We start from the raw sequence: 26988 nt of genomic DNA, 5'->3' as shown, positions 1-26988 counted from the left end.
CTAGATTTACATAAAAAATATCGCAGCCTTCTAGTAGTGTAGAATTTATTATTTTTAGTTCAAAGTTTTATAGTGCTGAAGATATTATTTAAAGTAGAAAGTAAAAATGTGTATTTTAAAAACCGGCTTATGCCGAAGTTTGGGAATGAAATCGTTACCCATGTTTAACCAAACTGTTTGTAAATTGCACCATTACCACTGTTCAACTGACTTCTTGGGACCAATTAACGCGTCCTATGTTCATTATTTGAAATTACCAGTACCAAAAAATAAAATTCTAGCCACATACGTCTGGATTGATGGAACAGGTATCAAGTTACGGTCTAAAGATCGAGTTCTAGATAAAGAACCTTGTGATCTAAAAATGATACCCAAATGGTCCTTTGATGGAAGTTCAACCGGACAAGCAAAAACGAACGATTCTGACACGCTATTGATACCTTCTGCTATGTATCAAGATCCCTTTAGGAAGAGTCCACATGTCATTATTCTTTGCGAAACAGTACACGGAGATGGCTCGCCTACACCTACGAACCACAGAGCAAATTGTGCTAAAATTTTAAGTAGTATTACCGATCAGGATCCATGGTTTGGGATAGAACAGGAATATACTATGTTTAATGAAGAAAAATGGCCCTTAGGGTGGCCAGGAGGACGTGGCTATCCTGCATTAAAAAATAAATATTCTTATTGCGGTATTGGGCATCACGTGGCAGGAAGAGAAATAGTTGAATGTCATACTAGAGCAGCATTATACTCGGGTATAGATTTTGGAGGGTCCAATGCAGAAGTTATGAAAGGCTCGTGGGAATTTCAGGTCGGGACCACACCCGGCATTAAGGCCGCAGATGATTTATGGATGGGACGCTACTTGTTAGAGAGAGTTGCTGAGAATTTCGGAGTAAGTATCAGTTATCACCCAAAACCAATGGGAAAAGATCAACCAGGAATAGGTTGTCACCATAATTTCAGTGTTAATAAAATGCGATGTGATGGAGGAATCGCTGAAATAGAAAGAGTGTGTAAAATACTATGTGAAAATCACGAAAAGTATATGAAGCAATATGGCCTCGGTAATGGTGAAGATAACAGAAAAAGGTTAACGGGTAAATTTGAAACCGCTTCATTCGACACTTGCAAGTGGGGCGTTGCAGATAGGGCAGCATCTATTCGATTGCAAAGAAGTGTAGTAGCAGAAAATAAGGGATTCCTTGAAGATCGCCGACCTGCAGGAGATTGTGATCCTTATAGGATATGCGCTCTTCTCGCACAAACTTGCAAATAGTTCCGTAGAGCTTTAAAATATTTAATACTGGCCACTTCTCTGTCAAACAAATACAAAAAAAAAACAATACTTAACGATTTTGAAAACGGTACATCAAATTGCCTGACTGATGAAAAAAACGAATAGCAAAAACATGTAGAAAAATAAAATAAAATTAATAGTATTGGTTCAAAATCAAAGCGTTAAAAAAGTAATTATGTACACAATGAATCATCTGCTAAAAGCAATAATTCTCAAAAGACCACACAATGTTTTGGTAAGTAGAAAAAGGCATCTGCTGTCATGTAATATCAACCACATCACGAACAAGAAGGTTATGGACCGCTACATGAGGCTCCCATTTCCTTGTAATAAGATCTTAGCAACTTACGTGTGGATAGACGGTTCCGGTATTAATTTGAGATGCAAGGACAGAATTCTTAATTGTATGCCGTATTCTCCGGAGGGAGTGCCCGAATGGGCTTTCGACGGAAGCTCTACGGGACAAGCTACTACGGGCAGCTCAGACACCAAGCTATTTCCAATATCCGTCTGTAGAGATCCTTTCCGAATGGAGCCACACGTATTAGTTTTTAATGAAGTGTACATGGGTGACGGGAAACCAGCAAAGACGAATAACAGGAAGTTTTGCAATGATTTATGTTTAATGCACAAGGATCAGGAGCCTTGGTTTGGGCTTGAACAAGAGTATACTATGCTGGATGTAGATGGCTGGGGGTTTGGATGGCCTAAAGGTGGAGGGTTCCCTGCAGTCAAATACGAATATTCCTACTGCGGGGTTGGAGCAAAATATATAGCCGGTAGAGACGTAAGCGAATCTCACGCTAGATGTTGTCTGTACTCGGGCCTCGACTTTGAAGGTACCAACGCGGAGGTAATGCATGCCTGTTGGGAATTCCAAATTGGCACAACCATTGGAATAAAAGCCGCTGATGATATGTGGATGGCAAGATTTATATTGGCGCGAGTAGGCGAAGACTACGGTGCAGATATCACTTACCACCCTAAGCCAATGGGGATGCTTCACCCTGGGTGTGGAATGCATCATAATTTCAGCGTGAAGAAAATGCGCACTGCTCCAGGAGGCTATGGATTTATAGAAGAATGTATTAAGAAGTTAGAGAAAAACCATATGAAACATATGGTAAACTATGGTAATGATGAGAAAACGAATAGAATGCGTCTGTCAGGAAAATTTGAGACTGCTCCGTTTGACAAATTTTCCTGGGGCATAGCTAGTCGTAAGGCTTCCATAAGATTGCAAAGAAGGATCAAGGAAAACGATAAAGGTTTCATGGAAGACAGAAGGCCAGCGGCAGATTGTGACCCGTACCTGGTTTGCGGTCTGATTTTGGAAACCTGTTTGGGCTCAGCTGGAGGGGGTGGCGGCTGCCGGTAATTCTGTGCTGGTGCAGTAACAATGATAATTTTATTCTGTCCTGGTGTACACCTGGGACAGTTGATCCCGGTTACCGTCTATGCCTCATGTGTAAAAGTCAGATAATCTATTTTTTATAAAAATAACTTTTGTCATTATATTTGGATGTCACTTAACGTTGTTTTTATTAATTAATTTGTCTGGATTCAGGTTCATAGCTTTTGCATTTATATTAACCCAAATTATTTCCATATAATTATTGTTATTACCAAGTAATTATCTACCACTATTTATAATCGCGACACGTTACTAATTGTCTTGTCAGTTGGATCTCCTTCTAGTTTTCTTAATAATTTCGGGACCTTTTATTTTTCATATCCTACAAATCCCACTAATATTATGCGAAAGTTTGTGATTATTTTTTAGTTTGTTACCCTTTCATGCCTAAACCACGGAACCGATTTAGATGAAATTCGGTATACAGATAGTTTAAATCCCGGGGAAGGACGTAGGATAGTTATAATCCCGGAAAATTGCAAAGTTCCCGCGGAATAGCGATAAACGAATTCTACGCGGATGGAGGTGCAGGCAACAGCTAGTAAAAACACAAAGAAAAGTTCGGGACATCTGAGAAAATCCTAGGGGTAGAACCTTTGTTTTTTTTGTTTTATTCGACTGGATGGCAAACGAGCAAGTTGATGGCATAAGAGATCACCACCGCCCATAAACATCTGCAACACCAGGAGTATTGCAGATGCGTTGCCAACCTAGAGGCCTAAGATGGGATACCTCAAGTGCCAGTAATTTCACCGGCTGTCTTACTCTCCACGCCGAAACACAACGCAAGCACTGCTGCTTCACGGCAGGATTAGCGAATACTAAAATGTCATCTTGACATCCCATTAATCTGCCAAAGAAATAGCTAAATTGGTTATGAAAAGGTTCCACCCCACTCGACTGTACAGTGTTAAAGCTTGGCACGGAAGGTCCTTTTACATTTTGTATTTACCAACTAGATTTTTGTGGTTTTGACCAATAATTGTAATATTAATAATACAACATGACGAAGTAAATTTCAAATGTTGTCCTTTTTTAATACCTTCTAATATTTTGATTAATCTTGATTTTTACATGATTTTAAGCATCTTTAAAACATGATCAAGATTAAGATTATTAATATTTTTGTGTTATGAAGGACAGAAAAGTTAAAATAAAATGACGTTTATTTTTCTGTCTTGAACGGTTTGAAGGAACCCTGTGAGACGGGTTATCTCTTTCGTTCCTTTTCTTGCACACTGCCATAGACTACGGCTCATGGTTTTTGCTTTTTTAATCCGCCATGTTAATTTATTCTCTATTCTTTCCCTTTCGTCATATGGCGTGCTAGTGCGTTTGTCCGCCATATTAAATGAAATCAATAAAATAAGACAAAATGTCGCCTTACTAGAGTGCGTAAAATTATCCAACAACATCCAGTTATTGTGTGATTAAAACATCAAGAGGATCACAATGGAGAATTCCTACGGTGTGGGGGTCGTTAACAGATACGCTCTTTTTCTAGATGATGAGTCCGATCCTCTTGATGCGTTAAAAGCGCGAGAGCAGGCTAAGGAGCTCAAAAAGAAGACCAAAGAAGCCGAAAAGGAAAATAAGGGCAAGCCGGAAACCAAACCGAAGGCCGGCAGCGTCGTCGTCAGGAAAGGGATCAAGGAAACCCAAAATGTGAAGTCCCAAGACAACAAGAGCGGCGAACAACAAAAGAGTAAGGGACCCCCTCGCGCGAATGACCGCAACGCCAATGCGGAGCGCCCGCCGCCGCGCCGCCGAGAGGAGCGGCCTCAGAACGGCGCCGTCGACAACAAGGACGGCGCGCCGAGGCCGCCGCGTCGCGAGTTCGGCGACCGCGAGCGCAGGCCCAACTTCGAGAGGCGCAATTTCAACGATAACGGCGAGGGCGGCGAGCGCCGCGGGCCCCGGCCTCGCGACCCGCGCGATCGCGAAGCGCCGCGCGGCCCGCGACTGCCGTACGACAACAGAGGCAAGCGCGAGTTCGACAGGAGGTCCGGCTCCGACAAGACCGGCGTCAAGTCCGTGGACAAGCGCGAGGGCGGCGGGCCCCACAACTGGGGCACCATCAAGGACGACATGGAGGACCTGAACAAGACCGGCTCCGAGGGCGAAGTGGTCGAGGAGAAGCCGCCGACGGCGGCCGCGGCGGACGCAGGCGCCGGTGCGGCGGCCGGCTTCGCGGGGGCCGGCGGCGACGCGGCGGTCGAGGCGCCGGCCGAGCGCGCGCCCGAGGACGAGGTGCGCGAGCTGACGCTGGACGAGTACCGCGCGCTGCGCAGCGCCCAGCGCGCCGCGCCGCAGTGGAACCTGCGCAAGGCCGGCGAGGGCGAGGACCTGTCGCAGTGGAAGAACCTCGTGCTGCTCGAGAAGAAGAAGGAAGGCGGCGACGACGACGACAGCGACGACGAGTACGAGCTGGCCGACTACCCGCAGCGCGTGGGCCGCCAGAAGCGCGTGCTCGGCATCGAGTTCACCTTCAACGACACGGCGCGGCGCGGCGCGGCCGGCGGGCGCGGGCGCGGGCGGGGCCGTGGGCGCGGGCGCGCGGCCGGCGGCGGCCCGTCGGGCCCACCGGGCGCCGTGCGCGAGGACGTCGTGCCCGAGGAGCGCCCGGCGCCGCGCGCGCACCCGGCGCCCCCCAAAGTGGACGACAGCAAGGATTTCCCCTCTCTTGGCTAGACTCAGTGAGCCTTCGCTCTTCCCCCTTTTGAAAGAGTACGATAGAAATACAAATTAAATACTGTATGTACCGTTATTTTTGAAGTAAATATACAAAATATTTACACCAGTGTGTATTATATTACATAGAGTTTAGTCGGTTCTGATGTTGATCGTCTTTGAATCTTGGATTTGGCGTTGGCAGGCTTTTTTTAAATTCTCATGATATCATCTTGACTATGTTAATGTCTCGCCTGACGCGTGTCGAAGGGGGAGGATACTAAGGTTTTATTTTGAACACAATATGCTCCAATGCATACTGATCTATCTTAACAGTAGCTTTTATCATATTGTAATCACATCAGCTTGAGTTAACTTTAACAAGTTATAATGGATTAAGGTTTTAACTTGCAGACTGTGACAAATTGAATTAACTCCGTCACAACTTAGTGTAGAACGTGATGAAAATAACCCTTGTTGCATTTTATATCATGGGTTTGTGTTGACAAATGCAGACTGGGAACTGTAAATAGTTATATATGTTTAAAAGTTAAGGTCTTAAAATAACAAGGTTGATTTTGTTGTTACACAAACTTCTTGAAAAATAAACATTTTGTATGTGTGAATATTCTTCATTATTCTTTACTAACATTATGCTATGTCTGTCCACTAACTTGATGAATTAACCATCCGATTGACACCTTGCATTTCCTCCCCCATGCAACTTTAAACTTTTGCATACCCTGTGTATAATAATGGACGGAATATTATATTGTAATCAACTTTGTTACAAATAGCTTGTGTATTGGATCATATTTCATCTGGCATGTGGACTCTGTCCCTGTCATTATTTTTCCACATGGTATAGTATTGTTTAATATGAGCAGGTGGGCCGCTAAGGTGACTGCTCTGTAGGAGTAGGGAATATGGCAAAATGAAACTAATTGATGTAAGTAATATTGTATATTGACACATTTTGTCACTTTCACACAAAAACAAATTACTTAAAATTTACACAATAAAACAATACACGGTAGTTAAATATTCAACATAATAGAGCTATCACTTAAAAAATAAACATGAACTTACACAAGTGTAATGAGTACATAAGCAATAAATAGGGTATTTACATTTGTTCACCTCATTATCGGTGTTGTTGTTCTAAGAACGGAGTTTCTGGATGCTGTATAATTTTGAGCATAGAACTAAGTGTTACTTACAAAGAGCTCGTTTCATTTTGAAAATAAAATTGAACAGCCAAAATTCTCGTTCATATTTTCTGTCCCAGCCATTACAATTTAGTTATACAAAATGTTAAAATTAAAACAAAATGCTTGTTATGCTAATCGAGCCGTAGCTGGAGGAATGACAGGAGCTCTTACTTATGTCCCGTGTAAGCGATTACGTAGGTAAAGCTGACTAGCGCTGTTTGTAACGGAATATTTACGACGTATTTTTCCAATAAACTGATATTACAGATTCTACATTTTTTCAATATTAAAAACAAACTATTTCTATTACAATTTATCAGCGAGCAGTAACCGCCGCCGTTCGATAAGCGCTAGCGGGTATCGGCGGCGAGGGTTGCGCGAGGTTACGATATAATTTATAATTAGTGACGTAAAGCGTAATATCTAAAGACGGGGCCGAGCCCGTTTCACAGCCACAATACACTTCGCTTACGATGAAAGCGTTAAAGTACAAGTCCGACGCGTCGGAGCGTCCTAGCACTACGGTTCACTCGATGCCGAACGTGTTGGTTTCTTCGACGGCGAGGAGCAATTTCTCGTGGAGGAGCTGCGGCGTGGGGTAGGGGGGGAGGTCGAGGCGGTTGAAGCAGGTGTGCGCGCGCGGCAGCGACTCCGGCCGGCCCCAGCGCTCGATGCAGAAGCGCCGCGGGCCCGTCGACCCGCGCAGCGCCGCGAAGCCCTCGTAAGGGATGGACGACGTCCCCGTCACGAACTGCACCAGCCGCAAGCGCTGCTCGTTCGTGAACCTGGGGATAAATCAACATTTAGTATACAGTGGGTGTCCCAAACTGGGCCGCATGGGAACTTCGGCCCCAGCCCTCGTTCTGGGAGGAGGCCTGTGCCCAAGTGGGACAGTAGAAAACTGTGATGTCATCTGTCAAACAGAGGGTTGGTTGTGAGTTCGCACGTGAGTCCCGGGACGCCCTCTGTGTTTTACTTTGGGCTTATAGTTTCTTAAAAGGCCGGCGACGGGCCGATGACTTCTTCCTTGAGTATGGGCGATGGTGATTTTTTCCAATCAGATAACTCTCTTGCTCGTTTCCCTCCCTCACAATAAAGAAAAGATTAAAAAACTTTATGGCAACGGTATATCGTTGAGTCTATTGTGTAGGAAAGTGTATCAAAATTGCATATGTGCTGCCACCTAGCGTGGAATAGCGGAAAGACAACTGACAACTGTATATAAATGTATAGGTAGTGCCACCAGAGTTGAGGTTACGCACACAAGAACATGACATGTAACGACATCAGGATTTTGACAATAACTCATTCATTCTCCTTTTATGCAATCGGCTCTTTTTGTAGTTGTGTGTTTGTGTGTGTAATCAAATCATTCACTTCAACTTTCGTGCCATCGGATTGACTTGAAATTTGGCGTAGCGTAGGTAGGTACTAATATGTCAATCTGGTGACAATACAATAATCTGGCAGTGACATCCTCCATCAGGACCAGACCAGGATCGTCTCCGCAGGACGGAACTCAACGTTTAATGGCGTCGATTTGGAATCTGGTACGGAAATGTAGTAGGATGGCAATGCAACTACAGTCAAGAAAAATAGCTTGTATTAAGTATGTCATTTTTAAACAAAACTAATTTATAATATTGAATAGTTTAACAACTTTAGTTCTTACTCCTATGCCAGTAACACGCATGTCGTCAAAATAATTCAGTTCATGTCACTGTTTCCATTTTTTTTAAATATCATGTCTTTACCTGTCGATGGCCTGCCAGAACCAAAGCACGACGGGGTGGTGTTCGTGGTACCCGCCGCGGTAGTCGGTGTGCGCGCGCCAGTCGGCCACGTCCAGCTCGGGCGCGCCCGCGATCACCAGCTCCAGCTCGCGCGCGTCGAACGCGCCCACCAAGCGGGGGTCCACCACCTGAACGAACAAACAAATACTTGTTAGTACAACACGAAGCTGCCCCTGTCCCCCCCCCCCCTAGAGATTCTAAAAAAGTTGCCTAGTGTAAAACAACCAAACCAAAGTTATTACAATCGCCGTAGATGTAAGGCTCGTACCTACTATAAGTGAAAAGCTTATTGTGCTCTCGATTTTACCTACAATTCATATTTTTCTCATTCTCCATATCAGCTTGCCCCCTCATGGGCCACCGGCTGGCGACGCCCTTGTACAACTCTATATTAGCCTGTCCTTTATCGCTGACCATAGGCGTATACCTATAGGAGGGAGGGTGCCCACCCCAGGCCCAGGATGTTGGGCTGCCGATTTGAAATTCTGTAATACTGTTATCTTCACAGAAAAATCCAGGCCATGCGCCCCCTGAAAATAATCCTAGGTAGATGCGCCAATGCCGCTAACGCCTTATGACGACGGCAATGATTCCTTTACTTCTGACTCTACGATCCCTTAACTATCTTTAATTTTAGTTAAACCTTCAAATGGCTTCTGTTTTACCACACTAATATGCTGCTGTTTAGTAAGAGTAAACGATGACGTACGTGGTTACGTAAGTGACCTGCATTTGTATATTATTGGGAGATGAGGGGTTAGAATAGGTACTTCCGTATTCTATGTCAGGAATAGGTTGTAAATTTGCCGAAGAACTAAAGCTACCGAGATAGTTCGAAGGCGGCCGACGGTGCTGGCTGAAAATCAGCGCTCGGGTGTTTTAACTTAACACTGCTGAGCCAGTGTCCGATTCGCAACCGCAATGACAACATACTATCCTTCGTGTTGTCTATTTGTACTTAATTTGTTGTGTCTTGTGTTGTGAATAAATGGTCGACGCGGTCCAGATAGTCCTTAGAGCACCCAGTACCCAGTACCCAGTGACGGACGTACCTCGTGGAAGCCCCTGACGAGCCACTCGGTCTGTTCGGCGACGCCGCGTTCGACGCGCCAGCGCACGACGCGCTCCAGATAGTCCTTCTTATTCTTGTCGGTGACGGGCAGGTCGCGCCCGCCGGGCCGCAACTCCCGTTCCAGCACGCGCCCGTCCGCCAGCCGCTCCGACACCGCGAACGTCAGCTCCAAAGACGACACGCAGCGGGCTGTCTGGAATGACAAACAGATTTATGAAGAGCAGTCTTTTAAAAAATTTACCACCAAGGTGGGAAAAGCTAGCGGAAAAGAGCACTGATTGGCGCAAACGTGTATTCGAGGGTCGCAAGTATTGCGATGAAGCCTGGCTCAAGACACTTGCTGACAAGTGACAGAAACGACACCAAGGCGGTTCTGCACCAACCTCCGCAAACTTCTCTTGTCAGGCCTGTGGACGAACCTGTGGGCTATCGGTCAGGTGGGAAAAGCTAGCGGAAAAGAGCACTGATTGGCGCAAATGTGTATTCGAGGGTCGCAAGTATTGCGATGAAGCCTGGCTCAAGACACTAGCTGACAAGAGACAGAAACGACACCAAGGCGGTTCTGCACCAACCACCGCAAACTTCTCTTGTCAGGCCTGTGGACGAACCTGTGGGCCATCGGTCTAGTCAGCCATCAAAAGCGCTGTGCATAGGCAACACGCCAAATTCGTCAGGAATAAAGGCGTAGGCCAGACTGATTGAATGAAGGATGCGTTTATAGGGTTCCGTAGCCAAAATGGCAAAAACGGAACCCTTATAGTTTCGCCATGTCTGTCTGTCTGTCCGTCCGCGGCTTTGCTCAGGGACTATCAATGCTAGAAAGATGTTATTTTGCACGAATATAATATGTTAACTATGCCGACCAAATGGTACAATAAAAAATAAAAAAAAAATTTTTAGAGTACCTCCCATAAACGTAAAGTGGGGGTGGTTTTTTTTTCTCATCCAACCTTGTAGTGTGGGGTATCATTGGTCTTTTAAAACCATTAGGGGGGGTTGCCAAAACGATTTTTCGATTCAGTGATTTGTTTGCAAAATATTCAACTTTAAAGTGCAAATTTTCATTAAAATCATGCGTCCCCCCCTCCCCTCTAAAATCTAAACGGGTGGGTGGAAAAATTAGAAAAAATTCAGAATGGTAGTAAGTATATCAAACTTACAAGGAAAACTATAACGTTTAAGTTTATTCTTAAGAATTATTAGTAGTTTAAGAGTAAATTTATAGCAGCCTAAGGTATAAAATATACCTAAACTTGGAATATTCCGTACAAAATACGAAATCCTTAGAAAAATATTACTTAATTTTTTCGTAATGGCTACGGAACCCTATTTCGGGCGTGTCCGACACGCTCTTGGCCGGTTTTTTACACAGAAATAGATCAGAATCATGCCTGATGGCTGTGAATGTCCGTCAGTTTATATTTTGATGGCGTTCGATGGGGTAATCTATGCGTTCGATTGAAAAGACTGAAATTGAGGATGTATATGAAAGTCTCATGAAGCTTATATCGTTAACCGAAACCAAATAAATCTATGTGACATACATGATTACGTAGGTAGGTACCTAGCACGAAGATTCTTTAGTGATGATATGAGAATAAATAATTCGTGGGAATACGCTAGACATATTTAACGACGCGTACCTAAATCAAAATAAGTATTTATTCATTTATTTGGCAAAAGCATAAACAGGGTGTAACTATGATATCATGTCGTCAATCAATCCCATAACCTTGCCGTTATCATTCCAACATTGATTGCCAATCACACTACGGTACTTAGGTACATTCAACACGCGGATTCTACTAGTAGGTACAGTCAGTTTTCCATAAGTTTATTATACCTAAAAAGATGATTGTTATTTCACGAAAAAAAATTGTGACTTTCTTTAAAGGAAATATCCGAAATCTTAGCACAGATAATGTTGATCATAGACATAAAACAATTCATTCTGTCCCGTTTTAACCAGTCCGTGTGAAGGGAACAGTACTTATGAGCTTGTAGTTATTATTTAGCCGTGTTGTGTAACGAAATACGTTAAGCGTTTAGGTAAAAGTAGGTCGGAAGAACTGGCAACCGTCCAGTTGTGATTTCCGACACAAAAACACTAAAGAATATACTTATATAAATTTGGCGAATCGCAGCTAAATCTTGGCCCACTGGCACACCAGCAAGGAAGAAGTCGCTAAAATATCCGACAAGACAACTAATGTATTTGGAAATTGGTAGATTCCTGTAGTTTTTAAGCGCCGTCTTCGCTGTGAGAATGATGTCGATATTTTACAGTTAATTTGAAAATTATAAATATTGACATATACTTTGACACCCGTCAGCTTTGAGACCCTGGATCCATGGGGTCCTGGCGCACATAGACTTAAAAGATTTGCAAAGGCGTCTGGCTGACACAACTGGAGACCAAAGGGCCGGCAGCCGGCAGCTATCTCTCTCAAAGAATTAAATTGGCATTACTATTCAACGAGGAAACGTTGCCTGGTTTTCTACCTTGCTTCTAGGCTACCGAATTGGAAAAATATTATAGCTCACAAAAATACTTTATTTGATTGGTGATGTCAAATATCGAAAATTTTGAAGAATGAGAAAATATATAAGGAAGGTAAACAAGGTAGGTAGGTAGGTAGATTATCGCGGGAGCTGCTCTAAAATCAAGGTACGCGGAACAAAATCCGAATTTAATTCATAAAATAAGGTATAGAAGTGGAATGGTATGTAACGTCCTTACAATACAAAGCGCAAGTGTCAGTGACCTACGCGATAATATCCAACAGCGACTCTATAACGTGTCGACAAGCCGTAAGTAATTTATAATGAAATAACACATAGTTCAGAATTTTAATCGACCGCTAAAAACCCGTGAAATTATTGCATAAACTTGTACTTTGAGACTATCTATGAGGTCCTGTAATTGGATATGTGTCACTATTTTCATAATCATATTGTTTTATCTACACCCATTAGTAAATCCTCAATTATGCGTTCAAAAACCATAGGTAATGACCAGCATTACGACATTGGATTCTATTATGAACACGGCTGTATCGTAATGGTAATTTCATACATCATTACCGCACTGGGCGCGACCACGTGCAGTAGCAGGTCGTCGCGGGCGCAGCTCGTGGGGCAGATATACCTTCCTAGTTCTCGTTAATTCAGGTCATTCTCAATGGTTCGCGGAACACATGATAGAGGATTTAATATATGGATATAGATAAAATATTATATTGAACTGTACGTAATTAGGCCTTAAAACTCTCATGTGACCCTATTATGAAACTCGGCTACGCCTCGTTTCATAAACCCACACTCATGTTTTAAGGACCCCTATTACGATACAGTTGTATAAAATACTATTATAAGCTGTTGGTTCTCCTTTAGATAAATAAATAACGTTTCTTAACAAAATACTACAACCCTAGCGAACAAGTCATCTATCTCACCTATTTATCGGACTTAGCAGGTTAATCACCTTTGATAGCGCAGAAACTGCATAGTAAATGCGATAAGTTTATGACTAAGCGCAATATATGCGTTATAGTAAATTTCTATGGAATTCTACGGCCAATGCCGTCCTTTACGATAACAATTTGTATTATCACCACGTGCTTTCGCTCGCACATGGTCGACACAGCGCTGCCTGCCATCTACCGGCTGACTTCGAAACTAAAGCACCGTGACGTTGCGTAGTTTCGGTTAATGTCTACAGATGGCGCTGGTAGTATCAAAGCGTTCACGTTCAGAGATTTAAGATTACACCGAAGACCCATTACACCGTAACCGTATCATATCATGACCGTAATAGGAACGTAACAGGCAGGTGTTCTTTGTATTGAAAAGTATGAGACTATGCCCAGTAGTATGTTTCTTAACCATCCGTCGCCGGCGCGTGTCATGTATGCGCTTGATATTTCGTTCCTGACCGCTCCTATTACAGTCATCAGTCAGTGTAGTGGGTAGAGACCTTAATCTTTGGTACGCTAGTAGGTATTATTTGCTATGCAAAAAGAAATGTGAAATTTAGACTCTAATTGGGTTTTTTAGGTTTCAAATTACATTGGGGGGGCCCATAATAAACCCGAAGAAAATTGGACTCTAATAACGTAAGCTACAGATTAAACAGCTAAGATTAAGGTACAGATTAGTTTGGGGATTGATTTAGGATTACTGAGCGCGATCCTCGGCCACTCTCATCCAGTTACTGCCAGCTACCCAGCGAAGATCATCGCTCCACCTAGTCTGAGGGCGTCCACTCAAGAACTCGTTTACCACAGCGGTTATCGGTTCTTTGGCTGATATGGCCGGCCCACTGCCAGTTCAGTTTGCTTATCCGGTGAGCTATGTCGATGACTTTAGTTCCCTGTCGGATCTCCTCGTTCCGAATTCGATCTTCAGAGAAACTCCGAGCATAGACCTTTCCATAGCTCGCTGAGCGACTTTAAATTTGTGGACCAGTCCAACCGCTAGCGTCCACGTCTCGGCGCCATATGTCATGACAGGTCTGATTGAAGACTTGTAAATGTAAAGACTCGACGAAGTTTCCCATATGCCGCCCAACCCAGCTTTATTCTTCTTAAAAAAGTTAAAAAAACTTTAAAAAAAAATTGACTTTTTGCAGGCGCGCTAATGAGGGCTATCGCGAATGAATTCGCCACTAGAGGCGCTAGTGTAGCGTGAGGTCTCCGAAATGTCAAATTTCATAGTTTTTGGGTGAGCTACGCGGGTTTATTTATAATTAGAATAATTTTGTGAATATTTTGCAACATGTGAAATTAATTATGGCAAATATGCGTTCCGGGGCAATGAATGTCTGTGTTTTGAGACAGTTTTGGCTTTCGGAAACCTTTGTCCTCCCTTTTTTCCGAACAAAACGGGGACTATGCAACACTGTGGCATGCTCGATATTTTTATGGTACGGTTTTAAGGTGTATTAAATATGATTTTAATCTAAACTTCGTTTTCACGCCCGTAATAACAGACTTTGAAAGCCATACTTAAAAACCTCACGCAACAGTGCGCCATCTAGTGAGACAAAAAACGATAGCCCTCATTCATTATTGTCGAGCTAGCGCGCCTGCAATCTTTTTAACTTTTTAATTTTTCGCTGACCATAAACTATGCACTTCACCTTCTGATATGTAAAGAATAATGTCAACTTTTACGGACATTTTTGAGAAAAAAATATTATAACACATAAATAGTTACCTGTAGCCACCTTAGCGAGGCGGCGAACTGCGCGTCCAGCGCGTCGACGTCTTCTAAAGCTGGCGCCAGCCGCAGCAGCGCGCGGTACAGCGCCCGCGTGAACCACGCCTCCAACAGGTACCCGTGGACCAGAGCCAGCCCCAGCACGCGCCCGGAGAAACGGAACCTGACGAGTGCACCATTCATTATCCTCCATCCCAGCCTATATACGTCCCACTGCTGGGCACAGGCCTCCTCTCATAACAAGAGGGCTTGGGCCATAGTTCCCACGCGGGCCCAGTGCGGATTGGGAACTTCATTGATCACCCGCGACCTTATGACGGCAACGGTTGTAGTGGTTTGTTAGTCTAACATGGTAGCATGGTGTACGGTTGTGTTGCTCTGAACCTCTGAAGATGAGCTCTGGTTGAGTTCGAAACGTGTCAGTGTAGTGTGGTGGTGGTGATAGATGTTTGTGTGATTTGTGTGTGTTCTTACAGTGTGGAGGTGGAGGAACTGCATGAACACGCACATCTTGCATAAACTTATATCATAAGGTCGCGGGTGAGCAAAGAAATTATTTTAGTTCATTGATATGGACCTCCGCAAAGTAACGGCTGACTCAATAAATTATGATCTATCTACTCTGGTATATCTAGCGCCATCCACTAAGACGCGTGATTTTGTCAAAATTAGACATTAACGACATTGTAATAAGAACCACGGCACGCGTCATCGTGAATGACTCTACCTATATCCTACTAATCCTATCCTACAACACAACAAACAATAACTATAATAATTATAACTTATTCCTAGCTTTAGCTAAAATGTAAAATTATTGTGTAAGACTGTTTGCTTCTAAATTAAAAAAAATGCGAAAGTTTGTGAACACGTGTGTGTATGTATAGGTTTGTTACTCCTGCGGCTGGATGGATTTGGACGAAATTTGGTGAAGCGATAGCTGGACGTCTGGAATAACACATAGGCTACTTTTTATCCCAATACTCCCAAAAAAAAAACATCAGATAAATAACACAAATGACGAGTCTACAATACAAACTAAACCTTGTAATTATAGCGAAACTCTACGTTGAAAATATCCAATATCCCTTAAAAAACACGATCCTTAAATCACGAAGTAATTTGAGATGCTTACAAGGACTCTGGATAGAAGTGGGTGCTTGGCTGTGCACCGTCGACGTAACGGTACACCGCACCTTGACTATTACGTACAATATGGCGCCATTCATTTATTTATTTAGGGGTCTGTCATGTTTTATTTTTTAACCCCCAACGTAAAAAGAGGGATGTTATAAGTTTGACGCCCATATCTGTCTCTCTGTGGCATTGTAGCTCTCAAACGGATGGACCGATTTTTATGTCTTTTTTATGTTGCTTTTTTTATCAAACAGCTGGCAAGCGAGCAGGCGGGTCACCTGATGGTAAGTGATCTTCGCCGCCCATGGACACCTCCAGCATTATGCTTAGGTTATTATCCCGAAACATTGCACAGTTACCATATTACAGTACAATTACCTCCACTATCACACTCGGCAATTCTACAATGATTGAAACAAAGATTTGGTTATGTCCGCGACAACGTCTAATCCCAGGCTTTGTATGTGAAGGTAAAAAGCTTGACATTAAAAAACAAAACAAGTAGTATGTAATTTGTTGTAATTTTTTTGTAATTTACCTTTACGATTTAAACCGAGACATTCCGAGTGTCGAAGTGGAAATAATCGTAGTGTACGCGAGATAGCGATAAATAAATCTTCGCACATGGAGTCGCGGGCAACAGTTAGTACGTAATAAATAACAGCGAGCTTTGTTCCAAATCCAATTAAACCAGCCAGTGACACTGTCATTCAATCATTGCCTACAGAATCGTTAATTATTTGCGGTTAATTAGCCATTGGCCGCGGCTAAACTATAACAAGAGCGAAAGTTTTGTTGTGCAATCGATATATCATAAGCTCAGGAGCTCACGCCCTTCTCATTGAATTTCTAACGGCTTAGCGCAATTTTTGCAAAATAAATTTTAGTATCCCGCTAATATTATAACCTCCTACGCCCAGAGTCCTTTATAAAGTACTAATTGTATTTCGAACTTCAAATTTGACTTGGGCGTTAGGTTAGGTTAGTTAAACGCGAAAGTTTGAAAATCTATTTGTTTGTTTTTTACCAATTCACGTCTAAACCGCTGAACCGATTCAGATGGCATTCGGTATAAAGATAGTTTGAGTACCAGGGAAGCACATAGGATACTTTTCATCCCGGAAAATTGCATAATAATTACTTAGTTCCCGCGGGGTAGCTATAAACGAATTCTACGCGGACGAAGTCGCAAGGTAACAGCTAAACAAATTTTAAAAGTTTGAAACTAAATTTGAAATAACATTTTATTATATCAGTGTAGCAGAGGCTCGAGTTCAGTGTTTTTTCTACTATAGAATAAAAGCTTTCGTTCCACCAATTTCAAATCAGGGACATTTAGGTATACTAGTGAAAAGAAAAGAAGGACCGCTTGAGCTTCATCGGTAAAATTGCATGTCGGTAATTATGATACATAAGTTTATGTAGGTACATTTAAATCAGCCAATTAAATAGTCTTTCAACTACAAGTCCGTATAAGAACATCCGCCGATTGTCGCAGCCATATCAAGTCGTCAATATAAAGTCCAGCCAAAACCATTGGTGTTATTGTCCGGGCACAATGTAAGTAACGGTGTCGTTGGGAAGCCGCCAGGAACGGGGTTTCCCTAAAGGGTGTCGTAGAACTACGTTAGTTAAAGTTACCTACCTATAACTATGTCTATGTAAAAAGTGTTTTGTGAAATAAATCATTATTATTATTTATTAAATTTGACGTTCCAGTGACATTGCTGCCGCGGCCAAGAAAAAAAGTCCAAAAGAAAGTTCAAGTCAAGAATACCCGACACCGGCGAGCAAAAACTAGTGAGTGTTGAGGAAGCGAAAGATGTTCGTAGCAGGAGGAAACAAATATACACCAACCCTTTCGTTGACTTTATTAATAATTTTTTTTCTTTACTTTTATACTGTAATTTTTAAGTATTTTATTTGTAATTATTTTATTTTGAAAAATGACTTTCTGCCAAGTTTCTTGCGGCGCATTCTTCTTGGCAATGATGGTAATTTAAAAAAAAAGACGTGTAAAAGTGCCTATTACAGCCTATTTACTGAAAAAATGTTTTGAATTTGAATTATTCAATCTTTTCATTTCATTTTCAATTAGAACACACTTGTTTTAGTGTAAGTATTAATTTTTTTTTTCAAATGTTTCCATATCGTGACAAACAATTAATTCAGATGGCGTGCAGTGCAGAGTTGTCCTAGCCGAGCAAACGAGAAAAAAGTACTAGCGACCTTTTTTACTTATAATTTATGGAATGGTTTTGTATTGTATTATAATTATAATCATCGCGGACTCATAAAATATGTATGAGACGGTTGTAATAGCTGCTATTTGTATGATTATGGATAATAGACGAGATAACTATGTCCGCAATGTATTGATTTGTTAATTGTATGTCGTTACCTGCGATATGGTCCCGACAGTGGTGATATTCAAACAATAATTAAAGTTAACTATGTCTTATTGTAATACTAGTCTTTGCCAGCGGCCCCGCTTACAAAAAGCATTAGGTACATACGAGTATGGCAGTTGAAATAAAATCAAGTGCATTTCATATCTATATACTTAGCGGTTGAGATTTTGGGATTTTACATACGTCCAACCCGATCCCGTGGGAATATCGAGATAAAAAGTATCCTACGTGTTATTCGTGAGACCCAGCTATCTGCGTACCAAATTTCATTTAAATCTTTCCATCCATTTCAGCATGAAAGAGCAACAAACATCCAAACCCAAACTTTCGTGTTTATAAAATTAAAAGGTAAGATTCAGGCTCTGTTTCTCTGAGGAGTTCGTGATAAGTTCCTGTTATTTTATGTGACAAATATCTGTGACGCAGTCTCTGTTTAATCGAACACAATAAACAGAGACAGCATCATTAAATAACCTTCTTCTTTTTTGAAGTCGGTTAAATAGCAGCAGTGGCGGCGCCCGGCCTAAGTTTGGCGTCGGTAAGATATTTTTGCGAGGGCCTATGATGGTAAAAAAACGAGACACTACCCACCTCGCCGACGCCTAACGCCACCACTGGTTATCAGAATTTAAAACAGAAGTGTAGAAAAACTCACCATTCATGATGATTATCGACGAACGCCGACATAGGCGACACGTGCACCGTATAAGTATCGTTCGCCGAATACTCGAACAGTCCGTAGTAAGGGTTGAAGAGTTCCCGCGACAGCAGGAAGAAGAACTCTCGGCTCGGGCCTCCATAGTCCAGGCCTTCCTCGCCGTCCCAGAGCACGCAGAGCTTGCCTTTCTGCAGCTCTTTCTTGCCGCAGGACATGATGCGGCGGAACGCGTCTTCTAGCAGGTGCTCGCGGCGGATGTGGAGTCTGGAAGACGAGGGGTGGAGGGTCAGTCGGTTGAGAGGCAGTTTCGTAGACATTAAGATGCTAAAATCATTTTGGAAAGAGCGACTAGAGTTTTTGTAAAGAACATGTGTCGGGCCACGCGTAATGAAGAGTTCCGTACTAAAATGCGACAAATATTGAATGATTTAGATCAATTAATTACTAAATAAGTACTACAAAGCTGTAATAGTGACATGGAAAAACTGTAAGGGTTCCTTGTAGGACTAGGTTAAAACCAATGCATTACAATTCTATTACCCCAAAGTTTCTACTTTAGCTTACATCGAAACCTGTTTCCTAACGTTCCCGCAGCTTAGCCTGGAAATGTGCCTGCACTACAACAGTCAGCGAACCCACTCCCCGGCCCTTGGACGTAGCCCTTGGTTGAATTTTCCTGTAGAATATTCTCGAGCTTTATGTGGAAGGCACGCTCGGCCGAGGCCAAGTACAAATATCAGTGGACTCACTTTAGCTTTCCCGGTCCCTGTCCGTAGCCCTCGATCTCGATCTTCCTGTAGAAAACCCGCTTGGCCTCGCAGTGACATTACACGTCAGTGGACTCACTTGGGCAGGCCTTTTGGCCTCAAAAAGTTACTACAACAGTCAGCGGACTCACTTGAGCTTCCCCGGCCCCTGTCCGTAGCCCTTAGTCTCGAGCTTCCTGTAGAAGGCGCGCAGCTTGGCCTCGAAGTCGCGGCGCTGCGGCGCGGGCGCGCGCGTGCTGCGCGCCGGCGCGGGAGACGCGGCCGGCGACGCGCACGCGCGCCCCTCCGCCGGCACGTAGCTCATGATCTCCTGCTCGAACAGGCTGCAACAAACAGAGACGGAGGTTAATTACCTAGTCAAAGAAAGAAAGAAAAGAAAGAAAACATTTATTCGTGACATTTATAAAGCAGATAAAAAAGAAACACCGCGGACCGGGAGACGAGGTGTCGGTAGGCCTCCAACAAGATGGAGCGACGACCTGGTTAAGATAGCGGGATCGCGTTGGATGCGGAAAGCACAAGACCGGTCTGAGTGGAGAGCCGTGGGGGAGGCCTATGTCCAGCAGTGGACGTCTTTCGGCTGACATGATGAAAAAGAAACAAGGAAATCGATACAAATTTTGTCACGAAATGGTCCCAACTCAGCATGATGTCAACCTTGCGGCCGACGCTGGTCTTCCGTAAGAAATTCTGTTGGTGGTAAGAAAGCCGTGCTGCGGTTATCTAATCATCATAATCATCATCAGACGACCAGATGGCCTAGTGGCTAGAGAACCTGACTACGAAGCTTGAGGTCCCGGGCTCGATTCCCGTGTCGGGGCAGATATTTGTATGAAAAATACGAATGTTTGTTCTCGGGTCTTGGGTGTTTAATATGTATTTAAGTATGTATCTATATCTATATAATTATATTTATCCGTTGCTTAGTACCCATAACACAAGCTTTGCTAAGCTTACTTTGGGACTAGGTCAATTGGTGTGAATTGTCCCGTGATATTTATTTATTTATCATCCTCCAGTAGCGGACTAAGATCGTTCGAGGTCGGGGCGGCAAAGCTGAATGAGGCCCCTCCGGATATAAAAGTTGATGTAAGTATTGTTATCTAGGACTTGATTAAAAGAACTTATGGCCATGTAGAGGGTCCCTGGGACTGGAGGCCTAGGGCCGCCTCTTTCGCCCCACTGTTAGTCCGCCACTGTCATCATCATCAGCACGAAGATCCACTGCTAATCAAAGGCCTGCCCCTTAGAACGCCATAGTGAACGACAACTCGCCACTTGCATCCACCGGTTGCCCACCTTTAGCAAAATTTTAACAGTGAGCTAATCAAATCAAGCCTTATTTCAATCAAGACTTTAAAGTTTACAAACTCCAAGCCACAACCACTTAACGGTTTTATGCAAGATAATGCTCTTAGCTCGATTTCGATTTCCTTCCTGGCATTAACAACTTTCGATATTTCACCTGCTTTAGCTGCAAATTATTACTGACTAGCTTATGCCAGCGACTTCGTCTGCGCGGATCTAGGTTATCGCGCGGTGGCGCCCTCTACCGGAATAAAGGTATCCTATGTTGATCCTTGGGGTTCAAACTACCTACTTATATACCAAATCTCATTAAAATCGATTCAGTGGTTTCGACGTGAAAACGTAATAGACAGACAGACAGAGTTACTTTCGCATTTACGTATAATATTATAAGTAGGGATTACTGCTAACTGCACTACAAGAGACCTGCTTATCATCATCTACGGCTTTTACGTCCCACTGCTGGGCACGAGCCTCCTCTTATCTCAGATAAGGAGGCTTCCACGCGGGCCCAGTGCGGTTTCCTTCACGGAAAGGCCCATGCTAAATTCCAAGTGTAATTTTGCGCATAAATTCGAAGAAACTCAAAGAAGCATTCGAATGATCCTCTTGAGAGTTCATAGGTCAGATCACTAGGGTACCATGGCTTTTAAAAATTTTGTCCTGTGGCCGTATTTTCTAACGCGCTGGCGCTCGTGATCGCAACCATCTCTTTCTACCCTTATTGTATACCATGTGACAGAAAGAAGGGTAGAAAACAACTATGATTCCAAGTTAGACAATAAAGCTTCTGGTTGAAGTCGGACTACTAGGCTACCAGGGCTTTTCAAGAGTTAGTTCTTGTTAAAGTATAACCTCGTTAATACCACGGAAACAGTTGATATTATTAACAGTAAATTGAGACCGTCTTACTTAATTATATAGTCGCGTTTGTAACACTGTGCGTCGTAATTAAAACAATAAAATAAGCACCATGTGTGAAAGTCGGCGAACTAGGGTAATTACCAGAGCGTTAACTATTAAAGTTGTAATAAAGCGTGAGTCGGCTAATCGTTGGAATCATCAATCCTATGTTGGTCCTGTGGGAGGCTCGGGGCACGACAAACTACGAGCGAGAGACAAACTTGCAACTAGATGAGGCCATTAAGAACTTTAAGGGGCTGTTTCACCACCCACTGATTAATTTTAATTGATGGATAAATGTGATGCCGTCTTCGTCTATTCGAACAAAACAAACAGAGACGACGTCACATTATCCATCAAGTAAATTTAATCAATGGATGGTGAAACAGGGGGTAAGTCTCAGCCGGCTGAAGCCTAAGCACCTGAAGAAAACCTAAGAATTTAAAGACTATCGGGTCCTATATATATATATATTTCTATTTCTTAATTTTATTTACACATGGATAAGTTTAGTATATTTATGTATCATTCCGTGAGTCACAGACGGTTCTGACAGAATATCAGCGCTGCAGGCGTCCAACGCCTCAGCATTATGCTGAGTCAGCGGCCCTTTCACTTTTGCGGGGACACACAAAATCGTATATTTTCATTTTCGTATTTCTTTTTGTTTTATTTGTGTTTGCTGTTTATTGTTTTTTTTTGTTTTGATTTTGTTGCACTTGTGCATGTCTTCTTTCTTTTTTCGGTCTTTCTTTCTTTCTATAAGATTCTTATTAGTCCGTCAATTAGATTTCAGATAATATTGGGCATGTATTGTTTCTTTAGTTAATTAAACAGAAAATGATGTAGATATAGCCATATATAATGGGCAGTGTTGGGTCGCGAAGAGGAGTTTTTTCCACATAAATACTTCAAATTCTGGACGCATCGGATCATAAGATAAAGTCTGGATAGAAAACTGAATCAGATAATGCTGGTAAACTCTTCATACGACAGACTTATCCACATCAAACAGCGGCAAGAAGCATTATGTTTACAATTAGATGACGACAACCGTGTGAATATGTGTTACCATGTGAAAATCACTTATTGCTGGACAAAGTAAACTGTGGCTACACGATAACAACTTTTGAAAGGAGATTCTTTGCAACGATTTTCTTAACTGCCATGAAAAGCAAATAAAATTTGAAACGAGCATGAAATTATGTAGAACCAGGCACAAATAGTACTCTTGAAAACATGTTTGTTTGTAGAAATTAAATGTGGGCTACTTTACGTCATTAATTTCACGTTACGCCAACGAGTCTTTACGCATATTACGTACAGAGTTTCGTATTACAAAGTGTGTTTGGTGATTATTCCGTCTATACTTTTTATTTATTTATTTTTATATGTATAGTGGTAGCAATTTGGCCTAGCACCTTGTGTGGTATACCTTCCGCCGCCTAACTTAGCCTACAAGTTCATTGCCACGACTAGTACCACAAAAACTATAAAGGTATAATTCCAATAATTGAATAGGCACTATACCGTTAAGCGATTCGAACACAATCCGGGAGTAACGTAAAGACGTCGCATAAAAAATGTATCTCAAAAATGCGTCAAAACAAAGTGTTAAGTAATGAACTTTTAGGCGTAGTTTTAGGCAGATTTATATGGCGCGTGGTATATAAGGATGTAAGTTCTGTGGGGCCACAGTTCTAACCTAACCTACTTTTCCGTTAGCAATTCGTTTCCGTGTAGGGTTTTTCTTGAGAAAATAGTGTGATGGTTTCTTAATGCAAAATTATGCGTTTTGACTCGTATGCTAAGTAGGTAAATTTTATGCCAAGTAATTATTATACTAAAAAAGTTTATGCGATATTTCGGGCAAACAAGATTATGACAAATGATGGTAGGTAGCCCACCCAGCGCAAAAAGTTGCACTGTCGCTATATAAAAAACATACTATTGTTAAGGCGTGTAGATTTAAAAACTGTAGTAGTGGCAAAGGCACATGTAGCACCAAAAGCCAGAGATGTTAAAGCCATGTTAGAGCTAGTTACGACAACAGCAGCGGAGGAGGCTCCGAGTCCCGTATCTGCCACAGAATCGACGGCTTGTGTAACCCAAGGCTCCGCTTTCCTATTTCCCGTGAAATAATCTCGGCTAAAATGCCCACGAGGTGCAATGAACCGTGATAGATTATATCCAAAAAGACGAGAGCAAGGCCGGCCCACATTAGACAGAGACAAAACGCGGGGCTCTGGGCTAGTAACGTGTAATCGATTTAGGCGAGCGGTCGAGATTTACACCGCCCCGCCCCCCGCTCGTGATAGAGATTAGGTAATTAGTATAATTTCATTTGGGCCCGCGTACCCGCGACCTGCGTGCACGCACCGATCCGCGCTGATACCTACACTTGAATTGAATTCCGATTTGTTTAGTCGCGTTCAGCTCCAGAATTGATTGTTTATATTCAGAAGCTTAGATATTATTGGGATACGTTTTCTGAAATGGAGCGTGAGTAACTGTTACGTAACCACGAATTCGTAGCCAAAACAAAGGGGAGTTCAATCGAGGGCTTCGGAGAAGTGCCGGCTTTGGCGCAGCACGACGCGCCACCCAAACGCGACCCAGCCCTTTTATAGAACCGCGAACATCTGACCCATTTATAACCAACATTAAATTATATGCTCAATGTCAATGAGTGTAATTGCTTGCATTGTTTGATCGATCGCTCTGCTATTTGAATCACAAAGGCTCGGGTAATTGAGGAAACATTTCGGCCGTAAGCGTACGCTTGGCAAGGCCGCCTCCCGACGCCGCGAAGGGAATGACCTAAAATTACGCTACCATCAGAACAGATATTTCTCGTCGTCGTCGGACCGCGTTAGATTGTATGGTTTACAACGACCAGAGGAAACAGTTGACGCTCCAGCGCTCCAGCACGCTTTGCCGAAATTGGGATGTCCCAATTTTTGACAACATATAATAAATCGAAACCCATTTGGAGAAATAAGCTTTGTGAAGCGTTTTCAGAGATCAGATTCCAAAAATGTGATAAACTGAATTAAATAAACAAAATTTAAGTATTGACCCTCATTTGACCCCTGCAGTGTCCCGTCACAAAGGCAGTTATAAAGCAGGTCTACACAAGTCCGAAGTGTATACGAGTATTTCATTAAATTATTAAACTACGTTACAAGTAAATACAAAAGAATTGAAATATCAGATTTTAATAAAAAAATATCTATTTACTTACACACCATTAAATAAACATAGAAATAATCGAAGCTAAAAGAAGACAAATAAATAGAACCCTAAGCCGTGCTTGAATTATTGTCAAATTGTAATGCCACAGATTATGTTATGTACGACCTGAATTTTTCTAGGCAATAGAACGTGGCTGTCTCACTGTAACGTCATCCAGGGTATTTCATAAATAAAATATAAAAAATTAAATACTCATCCAAATTCAAAATCAATGAAAATGGTATCTTAGAAAATCCTATGCTTTCCAAAAATAAAATAAAAACTATAGGTTATTTTTTTTGGTGCATCCCAATTACGCGACAGTTTCGGCGTAGTGACGTATTGCAATGAAAACAATTGCTAATAACACATTTGCCAAGATCACCTTGCTGACGACAGCTGTACCGACGACTGACGTTGGCACGTGATAAAGTTCTTTATTTCAAAGAAAATATTATTTTGAATTTATCATATAAAATCCGAAAATATGGCTACGTATTACTTACATTTCTTATTAAGAGTCAACACCATAATAACTTAAAATGTTTAATAGCATTTTCAAGAAGTTTAGAATTATATCTTCAAATATATGTACCTAACGTTTCTTCCATACAAACTTATACTTCATGTTCAAAACTTACACTCCCTTTATACCCCTTTAAGGTAGAATTTTAAAATGGTGAAACATGTATATCCACTTATATTTTTTGACGTATATTTTCCCAAGGTTTATGATGGAGTATTTTAGAATTGAAAGGGTCAGTTAAATATGGATTAATTTAGATTTTTTTGCTGCTTAAGTAGTGTAGTAGAAAAAGGCAACCTGAGATATGTGTGCATAGGAGAAATTTGTATCTTGACTCCTGTCCAACGGTGGTGTAGGGGTTATAGTACGCAGTACGGATTGCTGAGGACCTAGGTTCGATTCCCAGCGCTGGTCTCTTTTTCTGGTTTTTCTGTGCATCCATGTCTCAGTTTGTATTTTCGATATAATTTAGAAGAGGCATTTTTAAATTTACATAAGACAGGGAAATGAGAGTAGACACAGGGAAGTGATTCAAAATGATTTTTTGGTCCAACAATGGACTCCACAGTAAATATGATACTAGTAAATAGAAATCTACATAATTTCTACTAAAATACTATTTTATCGTCCAACTAGTGTTTACCGCGGCTTCGCACACGTAAATCATTAGGTCCAGCAGCTGAAATTCCCGAAAATTAAATCGTTGTTTTCATTGACATTACATTAAAAACAATCATGGTCAAATTTCATGACTATAAGCCCAGCGGTTATTAGTTCGAAATTTTATCCCTATCTCGTGGGAATATCGAAATAAAAAGTAGGCTATTTTTATTCCAGATTTCAAACTATCTACATACCAATTTTCATGACTCTAAGCTGAGCGGTTTTTATTTCAAGATTTTATCCCTATCCCATGGGAATATCGGGATAAAAAGTATCCTATGTTGTAATCCAGGTTATCTAACTTTTCGCCAAATTTCATCCAAATCCGTCCAGCCGTTTCAGCGTGAAGAAGTAACAACATATTCACTCACTCACACAAACTTTCACATTTATAATATTAGTAGGATTAGTAGGATATAGTAGGAAGTAGGATAGTAGGATAGGATTAGAAACCTTTATAAACCTTCATTAAATAGTGTAACTTAACACAAATAATTAATATCTACGAATAAATTAATTTGCAGAGCCAGCCATAATTATTAGGTAAGGTTGGTTCAGTCAAATAATTAATTTTGTTGGTACAACACTAAATTTCCAGAGACTAACCGACCATAGACCAACTTCGGTGAGGAAAAAATTATCATGTCAATTTGACAAATATAACGGATTTTCGTCTTCCAATTAATTCAATAAAA

The 26988-nt window shown here is 42.0% G+C and overlaps 4 protein-coding genes across 4 annotated transcripts in view; 3 read left to right on the top strand and 1 right to left on the bottom strand.

The window, feature by feature from the left end:
• Positions 1 to 27: 27 nt before the first annotated feature.
• On the top strand, positions 28 to 1301 carry LOC141427753 (uncharacterized). The gene has a single exon (XM_074087346.1). The coding sequence runs from the start codon at positions 107 to 109 to the stop codon at positions 1283 to 1285; it is 1179 nt and encodes a 392-aa protein (XP_073943447.1). The 5' UTR covers positions 28 to 106; the 3' UTR covers positions 1286 to 1301.
• An 18-nt stretch (positions 1302 to 1319) lies between these two features.
• Positions 1320 to 2839, top strand: LOC141427752 (glutamine synthetase 1, mitochondrial-like). Its single transcript, XM_074087345.1, has one exon. The coding sequence runs from the start codon at positions 1482 to 1484 to the stop codon at positions 2682 to 2684; it is 1203 nt and encodes a 400-aa protein (XP_073943446.1). The 5' UTR covers positions 1320 to 1481; the 3' UTR covers positions 2685 to 2839.
• A 1124-nt stretch (positions 2840 to 3963) lies between these two features.
• On the top strand, positions 3964 to 6016 carry LOC141427888 (intracellular hyaluronan-binding protein 4.S-like). Its single transcript, XM_074087482.1, has one exon. It carries the CDS (start codon positions 4173 to 4175, stop codon positions 5409 to 5411), a length of 1239 nt encoding a protein of 412 aa, XP_073943583.1. The 5' UTR covers positions 3964 to 4172; the 3' UTR covers positions 5412 to 6016.
• A 322-nt stretch (positions 6017 to 6338) lies between these two features.
• The window catches only part of LOC141427878 (uncharacterized), a 167437-nt gene continuing 146787 nt past the window's right edge, over positions 6339 to 26988 (bottom strand). The window contains 6 exon segments of the mRNA XM_074087468.1: positions 6339 to 7386; positions 8356 to 8522; positions 9447 to 9659; positions 14684 to 14849; positions 18890 to 19156; positions 19791 to 19982. Of these exon segments, the coding sequence (XP_073943569.1) occupies positions 7128 to 7386; positions 8356 to 8522; positions 9447 to 9659; positions 14684 to 14849; positions 18890 to 19156; positions 19791 to 19982 (1264 nt within the window). The 3' untranslated portion in view covers positions 6339 to 7127.

The sequence above is a fragment of the Choristoneura fumiferana genome, chromosome 5 (genome assembly GCF_025370935.1).
Source record: "Choristoneura fumiferana chromosome 5, NRCan_CFum_1, whole genome shotgun sequence".
NCBI lineage: Eukaryota > Metazoa > Arthropoda > Insecta > Lepidoptera > Tortricidae > Choristoneura > Choristoneura fumiferana.
The sequence above is the reverse complement of the archived record's forward strand: the minus strand, read 5'-3'. Positions and strand labels throughout refer to the sequence as shown.